An 18,592-nucleotide genomic window follows, 5' to 3' on the forward strand; every position below is an offset into this window, starting at 1 on the left:
CTTTTGACTTCAGCAGGCTAAACAAATGAAAATTGGACTCCTGAGCTTATAAAACCATTTTGCCATGTGTTTGGAAAGGTACGCAATAAAATGGCCGTAAAGTACAAAGCCTTCTTTATTTTCAAATGCAGACTGAAAGTCTGAGGTGATGTCCATATTTGATGAGGGGTAGCTTGCTTATGATGAGAGGAAAAGAAGAGGGAAGTGCTATTAAAACCAGTGAGCTGCTGAGTCATACTGGTAGGACTGCAGTCTTCCAGCAATCATGTCACAGGTAGGTTGTAAGCAAGCTAATTTACACCAGATCCCTGCATGCCTCCACTGTGCTGTACTGGCTTTTCTGGTGTCCAGTCCAGGGCTTCAGCAGAGTCTGAAAATTATCATTGCAGAGTAGCACCAGACAGATGGGGTTTAGAGTATTGTCAGGGTATGCAGGGACTACAGTTAAATCTTTGTATTTGCTTCATCTTGGGAGCGAGGTGTGTAATAGGAGGCTCTTTTGTTTTGGTTCCTTTTTACTTTAAAGGGTTCTTTTAATTTAATGCTTCACCTTTTCTAGAAAAGGTCACCTCATTTTTAAAGAAAATGACATTTAATTGGTATTTTTGTTTGGCATTTGAGATAGGATTAAAGTCTATTTTTTAAAGGATGCTCTGGAGGTTGGCAAGATTCTAAATCCTAAACAGATTCTCATTCCCAAATATTGGGGTTTTATTTGCTAGGGATCTGTGGACCTACATTATTATTATCACTATTGATCTCAAATTTCTTTATGCAGAGGGGAGGAATCTATACCACATCCACACATACATGTTGGGTAGACTGGGGCAGAGAGTAGATATGGTTTCCCTGTGTGAGCAGGGACAAGTCTCTTGATAGTTGCAGTGGTCTAAAATTAAATTTCTTAGAAACCATAATCAGCTCAAAACCCTGCTTAGAATCTAAAAGCTGCGCCCTTGTTTAGCACCTTCCTCCTAATGCTTTCGAAGTCTGTTGCAAACATTAATTAAATTAAACCACACAGCTCCCTGTGAAGTAGTACGTATACATTTAACAGATGGGTAAAGAAGTTAAATGATTTGGCTGATGCCACACAGAGCCTTCTGCTAACTGAATATATGACTCCATCAGAAACATTTGGCTCATGAAGCCACAGACTTGGGACTCTGTCAAGGTTTTTCAAGCCTCCACCACACTGGGAGTGGGTGCAGAGTGGGCATTTGCAGTGCTCGATCTCTACAGCACAGGAACCAACAGAATTCCTTCTGGAAACAATCTGAAGCACGTTTGGGGCTAGCCAGCTCCTGGGTATCCCTGAACATGTTCTCATTTTCACCTGGAAATTTTAAACAGGCGGTAAGAGGAATTTGGTCATGTCAGGAGATTGCTGCAGAGAGACTGCACATGCACATTAAGCCCAATGACTCCAGAACATGATAGACGTACCACCCATGTGCTGGCCATCTGCATAGTGCATTTGCCCGCAGTTCAGTGCATCTTGGGTGCACTGAAAGCAATATATGTATATGCTATACAGCACATGCATACATCTCTGCCCAGAACTGCTTAGAAGGAAACAAGGGAGCTCTACATGTGTAGTAAACACTTTTTTTTTTTTTTTGCGATGCACCCTAAACGGTTATTCTCCCATTCACTGGTGACAGCTAAGGTATGACCATGCAGGACTATCCCTACTACCTTCAGGCTGTTATAAAACTACTTGCCATACCATACTATACCTGATCTTTGAATTGTGGAAGGACAAAGGCTAGAATCACAGTGATGATTTGCTCAGATGAGGTCAGGGCTCATTTTCTGCTGTCCCTCATCTCATTGAAGGCCAGCTGAAACCAATGCTCTGCAGTTAAAAGACTGGACCCTTTTGCAAGAAGTCTGGTTTTGAAGCTGATGCATGGACATCGGCTTAAGCTAGCTCAATGTATGCCCTAGAGGCTTGTATTTCAAACTGAGACAGAACAATGCAATATTTTGCCTAAACAAAGTAAAATGAAGCTGCTCTTCAGGGCCTTGACTGCTCCCAGGCTGCTCTGCTGCACACTTAGAAAGAGTCTACTACTTTGTGAAATTAAAAACACATATCATATCTGAAAAATCTCAACTTTAACCCAAATGCTGCTGTTGCATTAGAGGAGTGGAGAGCATATAACCCACTCAGGATAAGCTGTGCTCACTTCATCCAGATGTCTGGATTTCTAAAAGGATTATGCTATAGCCACTCCCATGGTGCATATGCACTGGGCACTGATTAATCTTTAGGGTATTTCACTAAATAAAAATGCAAGAGATCTGGATTAAGCTGATCTGCTAGTCTAAGGAGCTGTTCCCCATGCCTGACCAATTGGGTTAATTCCTGAAAAATAATACCTGCCTGACAAAGTGAAAAGAGGGAGATGATGTTACCCCCTTCAGGAAGACATGCCGGGAAACACTGTGTAATTCATCTGTTTTCATCTTGACCGGCCCACTGATGGCCAGTTCTGTTATTCCACCTGCTGCAGAAACCCATATCTGAAGTTTCAGAATTAATAAACATAAATAAAACAAAGCCAGAGAACAAAGAGGAAATAAAGCCCCAAACTACTTTTCCCCACATACATTTTCAGCACCCTGAGGCAAATTCCTTCCTGATCACTATCTCGGTAGAAAGTGAACCTGCAAATACCCTTATTTAAGTATTTTCTTCCTAAGGGTTTTTTTCCTGGTCAATAAGGCATGTTCAATGCCGGTCTGCCCCATGACCAAGCTATCTCAGGTGGAATCTTGGCTGTGGCTTGTTTCATGATTTATGGAAGCTCAGCTAGGTCAACAATAAATGCTTTGAAAAATCACACCCTTTTCATGCTTGGTCTGCAGGTTCCTGACAAAAGTTCCTGTTTTAATTCAGTTGAATCATGACATTTAATTTCCTGTATATTTACTGTTCTTTCTACCAAGCAAAAGGCAAATCCTAATACTGCATGCTGATGGAAAGACCTTGCTTGCACTAGTTATCAGTTGTGGGCTACATGCTAGTTACGTTATTTTTTAAGCTCACGCACAAGACTACTGTCTTGCCTTGTGTTTTTAGAGGTTTCAAAGAGTGATTTATTGAGTAGGGTGCTAATGGAAAACCAAGGTACAATTCCCCACTTTTTCCAGAGTTATCTGTGGCCTGTACCCATCTCTCTGTAACCATGGGGCTGTTGCACTGATGCACTGTTCTGCATTGCAGTGGCAATGGCAAAGTTGGTGATGTGCTAAGGCAGTACACTAATTGTAAAGCAACTTTGGATTCATGGATAATTTTACCTCCTGATTTGCAAACCAGCCCAGGTTTTTTAAATTAGAAAGAACCTAGAGCTTTTCAGGGAATTATTCTGGTACTATCCCTGTCACTACTGCATCTTGCATTCCTCTTGGAAATGCAAACGGGTGCATTTGAATGAATGCTGGCACAAGCAGTGCCACCCAGTGTCAAGACCAGAAATGCCTTGCTTATGTCCCAGCTTGTGCTGAGTAAATGGCAAGTGGTCGCATCCCCAAAGTTGTCTCCTCGGGGGCTGAGGTTATACCACTCCACACCAGGACTTCTGTAGTTTAAGCGTCTGTGTTGCCCAGCTTGCCCAGTACCCGTCCATGGCAGCCTCCTTAGACATCAAACAGCTGAAACTTTGCGTGACCTGGGTTTTTGTTGTGCCCCTAAAATGTGCCTGAACTTAAACACCGGCAGAGCAAGCACCAGGCTTGTACAACAAATTAGGTCTTTTGTAAATGCACATTTACAACCTGCAAGGACAAGGAAGTCCACAATGATCTTCATCCATTTTAAATAAAATGATCTTATGCATAAAGCTCAAGTCTTACGATGACTTGGGGTTTTAGGGGTTTCAGAGGTGTATGGAATGGGCTTCTTGGTGCAGAGACTGAAGTTTAGGTGTGAAGAGACTCGAATGCCAAAGAGTGAGATAAATTAATTATGAGGAAGAAGGCTGTGTAGCTACAAACAAAGAAATGAGAGAAAATTCTTCCTAAGAATTATTTTTGTTGAAGTTGGAAAGTGTTTTGCATGTAAAAAGGGGTTGTAGTCATATCTGGGGCCTCTTTGTCAAATGATAAACCATCTTTGTTTATCGGTGCCCTTGGTGTATGTGCTCTTTGCCCTTGGTGTACATCTGTGGGTAAATACTAATCTGTATATAATCACTGCACTACCTAATTTCATAACAAACCTCTTGAGTTTTCAGCCTTTCAGATAAGGCATCTAACCGGCTGTCTACATATCTACATGTGCACTTCTGTTACTAGCACACCATCATGAGAATTGGGAAGCAAGTCTGTACGTGATTCTAGCCCTTGACATTTTAAATTTGGGCCATTAATCTTATTCACTAAAACATTTAAGAATGTATCAGCCCCACTTTGTTATATTCACCAATTTGTCCTATAAGGTTTTCCATCCAGCTTTTACATCTTTGTAGTACTCACCTATTATTCAAAAATGTATTTAATAATTTTTCTACTATCAGAGATTATTTTTCTAAATTTCTAGCAGGCGTGCCCCACCTAGTCATAATACACGACCAATCACACCCAATACATAAGTCATTGTATCAAGTAAGATTTATACGTACATACAATATTTTCTTAAATCAAATTATATTGTAAAGGGGAAAGAGTTTTCTGTTCAGTCTGATTTCTTTTTATTTCATGTTGTGTAGCCACTATTTCAAATGGCAGATTTCAATATCTTCTATGTTGAGCAACAGTATTGCAGCTACAATAAAGCCAAAACATCTTTGAAAGAGGTCTCTCTTTCTCACCATCTCAGTTGGTCTAATATTGCCCTATAAAACTTGCTGCGTTTAAACCATTCTTAAGCCATCACCAATACAAGAAGACTGTTGTTCAAGTGCAGTAAGCAGAAATTTTTCAGAACTCTAACACTTATTGTGGAAAGCCAAGAGCTGCTTCTAGTTATCACTGAAATTTGTACAATAACCAATGCCCTCCTATCATCATAGTTTCTGTTTTCACAGACAGTGAGTAATTATTTGTTAAATACATAGAGTATTCATCTTCAACAGTAAAATATTCAGATTTGGTTTTACTAGTAGGGGATAACATATTTTTTGCCTGGCTGCCTCTAGCTCTTAGAATTTATACCAAAGGAGACCACTTTTATAATCGGGAACAACACATAGTCAGAAAAGAACAGATAGAACTTAAAAGGTGATTTTTATTTTTTAAGTTATCCTTAAATGCACAGCAATTATGCAAGGGATTCTCTTTTCTTTTGCCTTATCTCAGTAGTCTATTCTGTTACTAGGTGTCTTAAGACACAGGAGCAGAACTCATGTGTCCTGTCTGCTGGCTCATACTTTCTAATAGGCACCTTTTAAAATTCATCCTTGATCTGTTATAACCATTATTTTTTGATGAATTTTTCTCTGCCTGCCTTCTTTTAATGCATTGATGAAGAGATTGAAGGGATTTATTTCAGACTGAATTTTTGGCTTGCTAACATGGAAAACTTTAAAAGCTTGAATGAAAAATAAATTTTCTAATGAGAGCTGATTATTTTGCCAAAGCCCACTTAAATGATTGCTCAGGATTATACAATGCATTCCCCATATGGCTCAAGAAACAGTAAAATGGACCAAATGGAGAGCAACTTTCTTCTTTAAGATATTTTCTCTGGATGTTTGTCCTTCCTAGATTCATTGGTCTCTTCCACTTTTCACTGTACCATCACTGCACTGGAATAATAGTCCTAAAATGGGAAGCTTCCAAAACATCCCCAGCATTAGCACCGGCTGTACAGAAAGCTGTGGCTACTGACAGTGAGATGTGTCTGCAAGTGCTGCCATTTATATGTAAGGATACATATGGGTACATAAGTAACTGAAAGTGTAAAGCATACCGATATATTGACTTATCAACATAACTCTAAACGTCATCTTAGTATGCAATACCTACCAAGACAAACATGATCACAATCACTATGACTCAAATTTAACTTCAGCTTTTCACCAGGATTCCTTGAAAAAGTTGATGTGACAATAGAGGAATTTATACTGCTCAATATTTTCTGTTGCATGCTGCCTTGTTTAGAGCATTGTTAGGCTACGATAGTATATCTTTATAATATAAGAAGTGACTTTCCTTACCAGAAATAATGGAGTCATTCAAAACTTCCTCATCCTGATAAAAAACAGAGTCTTCCTTGAGCTCTGAGTTCATGATCATGTTTTCTTTGTTCTCATCCGACTCTTTAACTGAGTTCCGCTTATTTTCTGAATCACTGCTGTAGCTCAGCGAGTTCTCCTTTTCTTTGTTGCGCTCAATGCTAGATGTTCTGGATGGACGGACATCCACTCTTTTTTTTGGAGAGCCTTTGCTTTCTCTTCCATGGAAGCTGTGGGTGGAAGGTGCACAGCCCAGTTTTTACAAAAGACTGTTTTATTGCCGCAGTAGGAACTTATCATTACATGAAAATGAGTGGAATGTCTTCTAGCTCATAAAGACCAGGGCAGAGAGTTCAACATGGGACAACATGGGATGGTATTCTCAAGACTGTGTTGAGAATGGCTGATGTGGATCTACTTTCCTATGTCTGTCTTAAAATAAGGTACGGAAGGGTGGTGACTAATGTATTTCTTTGATATATAGCCACATGCTATACTGTACTGATTAAAATAAAAAAAACCCACACAGCACATCCTTCTAATGTAAAACATACATGGCATGAAATATTACCATTCTGATATTTTATGATCATGACAAAGGTTTAACAGGGCCTGGAAATAATATCGTATGAATCTATTCCCCATGACAATAGCTGTTATGGATTTGAGAAATGTTACCAACTTAACTCCAAAGCTCTATGATGGAAAAGGTTATCTCTGTCCTCCTCTAATACACAGGAGGGCTTATAATGAAAACCAGACAAAGTACCCAATGTACTCCCATACAAGCCTTTGTATTAAAAATGGATACCATATATGCTCATGTATAAGCCAAGAGGCAGATACTGAAATAGTAGCATTTCTCATATGTAGAGTACTGAAATTTAGAGCAGGATATCTTAGCTACTCTAACTTGGTATCTTGTGGGGAGATTTTCTTTTGCAATAGGTCAAGGACTGTCAAATTATTCTACCTGTTGAAAACCCACTTCCGTGTCACGGTAGCCTCCTTATAAAGGAAGAACATACTTTGAAGTAATGGCCAAATTAAGCACTTTAACCAGGGATGGATGTTCAAAGTAGTGACATCATGAGGAAGGCAAACCCAAGCTGTAGGAGTAAATAAAATGCTAATAACAGGGTAGGAACATTTACCAAGAAAAATGATTTAGTGGAATTACTCTCCTCATGCACCCATATAGCCAAGAGGCTGTAGGTACCTGTCCTGCCGGTGTTTGGTGGCCAGAGCCCTGTGGAGTTCTTCAATGACTCTGCTGGGAGGTAAAGGCAGGTGGACAGCAGCCAGGTGAGGGGAACCAGTTGGCGTTGTTACCTGTCCTCTGACATGTGGATCTGAACTTTTCTGGCCAGAGGGATGGAAGAGGGCAGCTTGTCCTGAGATTTGGGAGGAACCAACAATGACATAATTCTTCAGGATGGTGGAAGGAGGAGATTTCATGGCTGGGTCATCTATTTCACTCCCTGCTGTCAAAACACAAGAGGGTAAGAGGATGTACAACGCTTCTTGGTTTTTTGCACAGAATCTGCACTGAAATTAATTTATTGTGTTGAACAGAGGAAAATGGTGATGTTTTGTTCTTGCTAGGAGGTAACTGGTTGAGCTGAGTAGCTATCTGAACTCAAAAGGCTCATACTACACAGATCCAGATCTTTATCTAGCAAAATAGATGCCTCCCCCATTTCCTCTCTTTCTCACAGTATCAGATTCTCCTTTTTCCCAGCCCACCAATGCATTCTCGATTGCCAGTACTGTTCCTCCTAACCACCAATGGCTTGTACTGCAGTGGCTTTCCAATCTAGCACTTTCTCTGCTGGACTTTGGCAGACTGTATTAAAATTTATGCACTGTGGTTCTCAGTCAGGACAAAATGTACCAGTGTCTATTATCTGCTCCTCTGTGATTGCTGCACAGCTTAGACCTCTGTCTTTCATATGCCAGTTGAAGAAATGCCAAAATCATTATAATATGAGGATAAGGTTCACATAACAAAACTTGCCAAATGAAATCCAAATGAAGGATGTGGTATTGAGCACTAAGAAGAAAAAAGAAGGGTGGGGCAATCTAATCTTTTTTTACCCCCAGATTCAGATATTTTTTAGGCAATGTAAGCATTTTGTTGGAAATTAGACTTTGATATGTACGTTTCACTAGCACCGGAGTCCAAAACACAGTAAACATTTCCCTGGTTGTAAATTTGGTAGTTTCACACTCTTAAGATAACTGAACATCTGGCCTGAAAAAGATGCTGATTAGTTTTTCTGTTCTGCAGTTCTCTTCCCCTTTCCCCTTTCGCTTATATCTCCGTCCCAAGCCTCTGGCATATGGCGTTGTTTATACAAATAGCTCAGTCTAGGTGTAAAAAGGCAATGCGAGTTCTTAGTACAAAAGAGTATTTATTTTCTCTTGCTGCCACCTAGTGTTTTAAGTAGGAATTTAAACTGACACAGCTTGTGCAGCTTTTGTACAAACTTGTTTCCACAGATAATTTTTACTTTTTTCACTTACTTTTGAGATAAATTCTTCAGCTCATAGCAGAGAATAACTTTTGCTCAGGCCAGGATTATCCTGAAATACCCATGTAAAAAGGACTTGGTTCCTATTAGCAGGGTAACTTACTAGAAAACTGTAGAGTACAAAACTAGGTTTGGATATTAACTTAAGTTATTAAATATTTCCTCTCAGACCCAGCATCTTGCATAATGGTTACCAACTACATGCCTTTTCTTAAGTTTACTGCTGGAAATCTGGTACAGCTCCATAAGGGCAGCACTGTGAAAAGAGCTGGGCATCTGGAGGTTGGAGGGCAGAATTACTGAGGACAACAGCAAAAGCACAAGTAGGAAGAAGAGCTCCTGCAGCCATAACCAAAATCAGACATCGAAAATTTGAGAGTGACAACACTAAGCCTGGTCTCCTTTTCACATTTGTGGGGTGAGGAGGAGACCATCCTTCAATGAAGAGAGTTGCATTGACAATTAAATAGTCTCTCTTATTCTAAGAAAGGTCTAACATTATTTTTTTCATTTTTGGAAGGCATTTTTGCACATTTCTCTCCCTCCAACCCAGAACCCTAACCAATGGCCAGAGCTTCATTCATCTCTCTATGCATCCAGAAGACAGGGGTCAAGGTAGTCCAAAAGTTACCTTATGTAAAATCTGAAATGTCTGAAAGCACAAGGGCATTTCTTCAAGTGTCTAGGTGCCCAATGTGCAATGTCTTGGCAATGAGACACCTTCCCACCCTGGAGCTCCTCCTGATCAGGACGGTTGCTGCAGCCAGGAGACAGCCAACCTCTGCTAAGCAAAGATGTGTTTTCGGCACTCAAGGGGATTTTGATTACGTGCTACTGTGGAGATGCACAGAGAACATTTATGATCAATGATTGCCCACTGAATCATGGCCTGAGGGGATGAAAAAAACCACCTAGGTCACTTTATACCGCTGCACAGTGAGAGAGGGTGTCCATGATTTCTCAGAGCAAGAACCCTGGGTTCAGCTCAACCCTAAAGCAGGAAGGGAGGAGACTTTGTGTTATCTTTATACCTGTTTGTTCCTGGAACAGGTCAAGGGCCAATTTTGTCCTCACTGCAGCTTGGGCCAATATTGAGAGTTGAGAGTTTGCTTAGATCACACCTTATTTGTCCTAATGACAGCCATTCAGTGAATAATCTTGCAAAGTGATGTCTTGGCACCTTGCCCCATTCCCCCTCTCTCTGTGATTAATTGGTGCTTGGCTTATTCCTCACTTCTCTGCTAACAGCATCTCTAACATTGTTAAGGGGGAAAGAACTAAACACAAAAAAGCTTTTCAACCTCTTCATCTTCCTTTTCTTTCATAATCACTCTTTCTCTCCCCCATACATTTGTATTCCCTTTGACTCATTGACAGTATTTGTTTAGTCTGAACTTACCACTGCCTCCACATCCACACAAAAATAAACAAATGTATAATCACTATTGAAAAAGTGTCTACAGTTATTTGAGTCACTGAGAAAACTAAGAGTTGTTTTTGGTAGAAAATTTAGATGAGAAAGAAATACCAAAACTCAGAATATCTTAGATGGTACAGGAAATATTTTGGTTAAGCATCAAAATATCTAGACTCAAAATGCTGTGAAGTGCCTGGTGGAGCTGTAATCTTGTTACCATCTATGGGTCAGGTTTTCCAAATAGCCTACATCTCATGCAGAGCATGGCCTTCTCATCAGTTGAGCAAAGTCAAAGGGGTGTCCTGATTGTGCCTGTTCATGTTGCAAGGTGGAAGGGGCAAGACAGAGCCTGACCCATAGCACAGAATGTTGAAGCAATCTGAACAGCAGCTCCCAAGGAGCATTATGATACCATTTTGAATCCAGCTCCCACTTAAACTCTTACAGCTTTTAAGCATGGATAAAATATGGGTATTTTCCATGGGAAACAAATACTTGTAATTACCCTCAAAAAGACTGCAAACCTCAATATTTTCTATGAACCTCAGTGGTCAGATCACAATGCCCCTCTGATATTTTGTTTCCTGGTGACTTCGAAAACCCTGTTGTTTGTGCCAGTAGATGAGTGTGGATGCAAATCAGGGCTGAGATAATGGCTGTCATTTAAAAGTCTAAATATCCAACAGGTCTGACTTTTAGATGTCAGGACTTGATTCTAATTTGCAATAGGGCCCTTTTAGCTGCTTTTACCATATGTAGGGGCCCTAAAATTGGAACAAACTAAAGTCATATTCACTTTAACACCCTTTCTGCAGTGCCAGAATGTTGGAAAATGTAACAACATTGGCAATACATTAGAAAATCAGGCCTAGAGGAATTACTTTTGAAACATTCAATGAAGCCTAGCATGGAAGATTGCTTTGTGGGAGCCAGGTGTATCACTTATGTGTATTCTGTGTAACTAGACCAGATTTCATAGCTCTAGTTTAGACCTACCCTAGAGAGCAAACCCTTCAGACAGAAACCTCTACAGAACCTATTGACTTGAACTTGATTTTGGCTGTTGTACTGTTATCCAGCAGGAGTCTGGGTAACGAAAACATTTAAATCTTCCTTGTGTTTTATGGCATATTGATATGAGCATCTGATTCAGCAGAGGCTTGCAGTTGATTTGTATTACATGTGTTTAGTGCAATAGACTCGCAACAAATAGTCCCCTGAGAGATTCAGATAAATATGTGAAGTACAAAGATCAGTGCATTGTTATCAGGCAACCGGACCACTCAGTTCATGGAAATCATTAGCATTCTTTTCACTCAATATAACTAGCCTGATTCACAGTAGTTTGCAGCAATAGGCTTAAAAAAGGATGTAAGAAAAAAATTATATACTGTGCTGTGTAGGTGAACAACACATAAGGGATGTGGAAAGTCTTTAGTGACCAGGAATGACTGACCTGTTACGCTCTTTGTGATTTTGGAGATTGCCTTAGGTGGTGGAGCTGGAAGCAACGGAGGGCTGGGAAGCTGTGCTGAGTTTCTTTCTGTCTGTTTCTGGGGGGAATCTGTGGATTCAGATACAAGTAAGGCTTGTGGACTGTCTTCAGATGCTGGCAGGCTGGCATCTTCTAATTCTTCCGTGGGTGCTGAAGGTTTCTTGGCTAGTAGGAAGATGAGTAAAATTAATGGAACATGAAGTTAATAATAATGATAGGCCAGGGGACAATGCCAGGAACATTCAGAAAAACAGAACACATGGCACACAGCTAGAAGCACTTCTTTTCCATAGTCAAAATGATTATTGTGTGAAATAGCCAACCAGATGAAGCAGGTAAAGAATAAAATGTATGAGGATATTGAAGAAATGTTAGTTTTGATGTTCCTGAGAAAACTGCTGAGCTTCCCTTACTTCCCTAAAGCCTTTTTCCCTTTCCTTTTTTTTTAAATAATGAAGATAGCAAGGCAAAGCAACTTTTGAGAACAGCAATGGATTTTTTTACAGCATGCAGCTGCAGCGGCACAGTTACTGAGTGAGTACTCTTCTGTGCTAGGAACACACAGCCAAAGGGCAAAGAGTATCAAACTGGTAATATTACGTGAAAGCTGACTTTCCAATTGTTTGTTGTACACATTTATTTTCACAATTTAATTTTTATCTTATTTAATACATGACTTCAACTTGCATCCCCAGTCTTGTCTTACTGTACTTGACTCCAGAACTGTTGAGTCTTTCCTGAGGTTAAAGTTGATAACCAAGAAAAGCCTGCCATTGGATTTGCCATTGGATCTCAGCAGCTAGTGTGGAACAGAGAATCGCTGAAGTACTTAAGAAAAACTTCAATCACCAAAGCCTTAATTTGAGATGGTGAAGCAGTGCTCATTTCAGGATTGTCTCCTGAAAGATGGCAAAAGCACTTAGCTTTTAAAGTTAGTGCATGCTGAATCACTGAGCAGTTCGTCAAATTGACCTGGCTGTGATGAGGGCACAGGGGAATAGATCCAGAAAGGCATGAAGCTGAAGCAGGACATAGGTGGAATTTCAGTGATGAAGTCCAAAATTAACATCCTTGAATCCTGCTCAGATACCAGCTGACTCTGGCAGTACTTAAACTCGCACAATGCTGCACTGTTTGACTTTCACATTCTGTTACGTGTCCTGATCTCTGCCTTGGCATACGTGGGGACCCACAGAGAAGCTTGAGGCTGGCTCTGATCCAGGACCCCAGCCACAGCCAGGCTCTCTCCAAATTGCATTTCCAGCCACTGTGGGCTCAGTAGGAGCCATAAGGGTTATTTTTCCTACCCTAACAGGTGAAGCACTCATCCAAACAGGGAGATCAACGTTTGAGTCTCTCCTCAGCATAGCATCATAGAATCATAGAATGGTTTGGGTTGGAAGGGACCTTTAAAGGTCATCTAGTCCAAGCCCCCTGCGACAAGCAGGGACATCTGCAACTAGATCAGGTTGCTCAGAGCCCCGTCCAACCTGACCTTGAATGTTTCCAGGGATGGGGCATCTACCACCTCTCTGGGTAACCTGTTTCAGTGTTTCACTACCTTCATTGTAAAAAATATCTTCCTTATATCTAGTCTAAATCTACCCTCTTTAGTTTAAAACAATTACCCTTGTCCTATCGCAACAGGCCCTGCTAAAAAGTCTGTCCCTATCTTTTGTATAAGCCCCCTTTAAGTACTGAACGGCTCCAATAAGGTCTCCCTGGAGCCTTCTCCATGCTGAACAACCCCAACTCTCTCAGCCTTTCTTCGTAGGAGAGGTGTTCCAGCCCTCTGATCATTTTTGTGGCCCTCCTCTGCACCCGCTCCAACAGGTCCATGTCTTTCCTGTGCTGAGGACTCCAGAGCTGGATGCAGTACTCCAGGTAGGGTCTCACCAGACCAAAACATGAGAGAGGTCCAAACTGCTTGGGTGGGATAAATGGCAAATCCCACTCCTTTTAGCATTCTGGATTGTCTAAACAAAGTACCTTTCCCTCCAAACCATTCCAAGGCATCTCCTAAAAACTCACAGCAGTGGGCACCCACAGCTGCCACGTCACAAATCTTTTCTTGGCTCAGTTTTATGTCTTGTTTGGAATAGAAGCTCTCTGTATTAATGAGCATTCAGCATCCTCGTGTTCAGAGTGCATAGGGAGGCACCAGAGCACTTAGGCAGTTGGAAACAATACCATTGGCAAGATAATAGCATTTAATTTGTTGACAAACAGATTAATGAGTATGCCATGAAGAGGAGGAATGAGTATTTATCATTCAAAAAAGACAGGAAAGTAGAATAAATATGCATCATTAACAGGAATTCTTGTGAAATTTGGCTTGATAGAAAAGCTGCCATATGTGATAGTTGTCTGATTTATAGAAGGAAATAATTTTCTTTTAAATATACTTCTAGGGAAATGCTTTGTTCCAGGCTGACATCACTTTGTATTTTTGTGCCTACTGCATAGAAGACAAAATGTGGAATAGAGGAAGAGAAAAATTAAGTCACTAATGGGTTACATTACAGAAAGATCAAGAGCTCTGGTAGATGTTAGTAGCTTGATAGAAAAATTAGTCAGATTTGAGTGCATTCTCCTGAGTGGAGTGATACTTTCTTCTGGCAGTAACTTCACTGAAATCAGTAGACCTCCCTCTGACATGAAGTGCTGTTTGGCCTGGATGCAGAGGAGCAGCCATAGTGGGACCTTTCCTATAGAGCAGGTCGATCCAAAACACACTCGGCCTCAGTGAAACAGATCTTTTTGTTTCTGAACTCTATCCTGTTCTGACAGTGGTATCACAAAAACAAACTGGCATTGTGCACTGTTGTCTAAAGAATGTCCATTTTACATTCCTTGCAAAGAACGGTTTGGTTTTTGTTTTTTTCTGTGGTTGTTTCTGGTAACAACAGCACGTGTGACGCAGGCTGAAGGCAGACCTGAGTCTTGAGTACACAAACCTATTAACAGATTTCGTACTGCAAAGTGAATGTTATCCTGCTGAAAATACTCCAAGTGCTCAGCACTAGACTCTTTGCCAGAGTACCTAATTATTCATGGAGTGCCACTTGTCAACATGCCATCTCACTACTAGGTAGAAATCCTCCCCTTGGGACTGCCCTCAAGCCCATTGGCTAGGTTAGGTGGGAAAAACTGCCCTCTTTCTGCCTAGGCTGTTCTTTGTCTGTGTATTAACCAAACATGAAGTCTACAAATATTTCCTTTTGTTGCCTCCTCTTCCCCTCCCTGGCCTTCACCCCACATCCTCAGGATGAAATACAACATATTGGGTATAAAGCAAATACATTCATTTTGTTTCTAGCTGGTCAAATATTCATATGAATTTTGTGGAAAGACGCTGCACTGGGCCTGGATTGAGCCCAAGGACAAACATTATAATAAACTCAACATTATAATAAACTTAGGAATACAGTCTGACAATTTTGAAGAGCTTTCCCACCCAATGAATTTCTTAAGGTGGACTCACTAGAGGCAGGAATGCTAGAATGCACAGACAGGGATAAATTCGCACATAAAGATTAGATCAACAATAATTATTTTAAAAGCCAGAGGCCTTTTAAAATAATTGATGATGAATTGATGATGAAAGAGGTAGGAAGATTTCCAACAAATAGGAGTGGAGTCTCGCAGACCAGGGAGACAGGAGAAAGTAGTCCCAGTGTTATTTTTTGGAATCTGGAAAAATTGCACCTCAAAAAATGGAGGAAAAGAAATACACGAGAGGAAAGGTTGTGCCAGGGAGACAATAAAAGGAACTAGGACTGGAGAAAGAGACATAAGAAATTGGGATGATTTTGAAAGCATCAATACACGATTTTGAATGCAGTGTAAGGTAAATTTTAAATCATGGTACTAGGTTTTGCAGAGCCATAAAGTTAAATACGTGATACATTATTAGTACCATCTTTCCAGGATAGCCTGTCCCAATGATAAGAATTAGAAGTTCAGAGAGTAATTTCCTTAGTGATATGGAATGAAATGCTCTAGAAAAGAGTATTATTGCTAATAATAGTAGTGCTGAAGGATTCTGGGCAAGATCATGATCTGGTTGTTCTAAGAACAGGGAGATGAATGGGTTTTGCCTCAATTAAGTTTTAGGGTGATACAAAATAAAACACAGCCATAAAGGATAGAGTTTGAAGAGAAAGGAAAACAGCATTAAAGGCATGTATTAATAGAAGCTGTCTATGTCCAATTCTCTATTTTTGTCTCTATTTTAAGAAAAAAAAAAGAGAGAGGATAAATCTTTAGAAGCCCACATACAGTGCTTTGGGATATTTCTTGATGAAATAACACATGTAGTTGAAATGAAGGAGGTGATGGGTGACAGAAAGGTGATGTTAAGCTTACACAAAAATCCTTGTGATGAGCAAACTTTTTGGGAGACAGAAGAAATTCTGTTGTCAAAGCAATTAAGAGTGGAGTGGAGCTAGAAATGGGCCAGAAGAGCATTATTATGTAAAAGTAAAACAGCAAAAGGGAACAAAATTGCATGAGTCATGGGGTTGGAAAGGACAGGAGGAAAAGGAAGTGGGAAAGGATAAAGCAAAGAAATGGGAAACCCTTCAGAGAATGATTTCCATTCTGAGCTGCTGAAGCAGGGTGAGGGCATAAGCAGGCAGCATTGCTCAGCGAACCACAGCAGGTAGGGTTGGGCTTGGTGAAAGTGGCTGGGGCTGGGACCCCAGAGAAACAGGTCATGAGGGGGCGGGATGGAGAACAAAAGGCAACCAGGGCAGATGGAGAAGGTGTAAAGATTGACCAGAGGGAATGGGCAGGAAGATCTGTAATCGCACGGCACTCCTCACAAACTAGGATAAAGCATTATCTCTGCAGCTTTGCATTTCTTGGTTGTCAGGAAGTGAATGGAAACCCTCCAGCTGCTGGGTTGTGCCTGGCTGCTCTGGTCCCAAGGAACTGCTGTCACGGATGAGCTCTGCTGGAGCACAGCTGCATGAAAGGAGCTTGGTTTAGCTTATCTGTACTCCTGGTATTGAACTTCACTTGTATTTGCAGCATGTTGTAGACAGGGTGATGATATGGACAGTGTAGGCTGTGTATTGACATTGTTGTCCTGAGCCAGGACAAGCAATTTCAGGCTTGGCACAGAAGTTTAAGAAATGTTTTTAAGAGAAGCTTGTTTTGTCTTCACAGCAGTCACTGCTAATACCAAAGGGGCACCATGCCAAGACTGGATTGTCTCATAATCCAACTAATCCCATTATGCCAAGCTTTGTGTGGTCCCTCAGTTTGGTAGCAGTCGCAAAAATCACTGTTTTTACGTACTGATTGCTAACCCAGTATGGGCTGAGCTGAACAAGATGCTCTGACCCTTGAATGCACTGACATATTTGACTCCTCATAAAGCAGCTCAGCAGAAATTTGTTTTTAACATTGTATAGTTTTTTTAAAAACATTTTATACGCAATACCTGCATCTTCTTTCAGCTCATCCAAATGCAGCTCCTCATCAAGCGAGGTCACATTCGTTGTGGCTGCTATTGTACTCTCTTGCTGCACCTCTTCTGAGGCAAGCGCCTGGCACACAGGAGCTGGAGGGTCACTCTGCGTTGCTCTCGTGGCATCGTTACCAGTGCAGGCTTTGCCTTCGGTATCTAAAACACCAAATAATTTAATCTTAACTAAACCATGAACAGTGAAAGATGAAACTCCCTGCTATCCTCTTGAGAAGAGTGAGTCTCAAAGCTGCTAGCTCTCAGGGGACTGAGATTTGTCTTACAGCAGCACCTGATTTCTAACAGTGCTGAGCATCTGTAATGCAAAATTTGTGGAGATCAGCCCATCTGGATACTAATATCCACCCAGTTTTCTCAATGGGGCACCTTTCCCTGTAGGCATCCAGCAGCCTGGGGAAACGGCCATTGTGCATGTACAGGAAGGCCACTGTACTCTGTAAGCACCTGCTATGCGGGTGATGAGTACAAGCATGGGAAATCAGAGGTCTCTGGGAGAAGGCAATTCCTTGCATGAGCAAAGTTCATGGCGCCGTGCGTGCACAGGTTGGTCTGACGCATCTGAGTTGTGTCAGGCTCCGTGCACGACACACTGCCATCCAGCTGCCCCAGCAGTAATGCTGGAGCCTTACCGAAGACAAGGCTGCTAATATTCCCTACCAAGCTGTAGGTTTTGAGCATAGTTTTGGTTACTCAGCTTTGAAAAGCATGTCTTGTGTGATTGAGTTGATCAGAAATTCAAATCCCTCTTCATGCAGACCTAGAAACTGCTCCCTTTGCTTACACTGAAAGATTTTTGTGCCAGTGATCCCTGCAGCTGTACGCATCTTGATGACTGAAGCTTTTCTAGTATTCTCCTATTCAGACAAGAGTCCTCAGAATACAAACTATCCTTTTACTTCACGACTCTCTCTGAATTTACAAGATCTACATCACTGTTGCAAACCAAAGAAAGCAATTACTTCCCACTCTAGCCAGCGCTCTATGCTGATGGATGTGTCTGCTGTCCACCCCTGACCTCCTAACTTGTATTTCTCAGCCCTAGACACTCCTTTCTGGAAGCTCCTGACAGGGCTATGTTTTCTTGCAATGATATCATGACAAGTTTCTTGAACATTGATTTAAAATAGCTAGCATTCATAGCTACTCCTTTTTAATACTATTCGGACAATCTGCAGAGTAATTTATTGCCCTTTTGGGTAAGGGTATCAGATTTTGGCCCAGAGATGCTGCGGAAGGGATGCAGTATTTTTGTATGCTGAGCTCACTCAGTCTGCCTCATAATCACGTTTGGTGAAAAGTTACTGTTCTTAAAATAGCCCCTGCAGTAGCACAGTTGCTATGATACCGGGAAGGGGAGGGGGAAAAAGTTCATTGCCTACATTTCAGCTCATTGTGAAGGCAGCCTGTACATAGTCATCGGTGTATTAACAGATGCCTGCATTATCTGACAGGGAGCCCTTATCTCTC

The 18,592-nt window shown here is 41.1% G+C and overlaps 1 protein-coding gene across 1 annotated transcript in view; it reads right to left on the bottom strand.

Annotated features, from left to right (window-relative positions):
• PHACTR3 (phosphatase and actin regulator 3) overlaps positions 1 to 18,592 on the bottom strand; it is a 111,639-nt gene that overhangs the window by 31,131 nt on the left and 61,916 nt on the right. Inside the window, exons 4-7 of the mRNA XM_072879514.1 lie at positions 17,081 to 17,263; positions 11,593 to 11,796; positions 7,405 to 7,669; positions 6,168 to 6,415 (exon numbers count right to left, since the gene is read on the bottom strand). Of these exons, the coding sequence (XP_072735615.1) occupies positions 6,168 to 6,415; positions 7,405 to 7,669; positions 11,593 to 11,796; positions 17,081 to 17,263 (900 nt within the window). The remainder of the gene's footprint in view (positions 1 to 6,167; positions 6,416 to 7,404; positions 7,670 to 11,592; positions 11,797 to 17,080; positions 17,264 to 18,592) is intronic.

Source organism: Ciconia boyciana, chromosome 14 (assembly GCF_034638445.1).
Source record: "Ciconia boyciana chromosome 14, ASM3463844v1, whole genome shotgun sequence".
In the NCBI taxonomy this organism is placed as follows: domain Eukaryota; kingdom Metazoa; phylum Chordata; class Aves; order Ciconiiformes; family Ciconiidae; genus Ciconia; species Ciconia boyciana.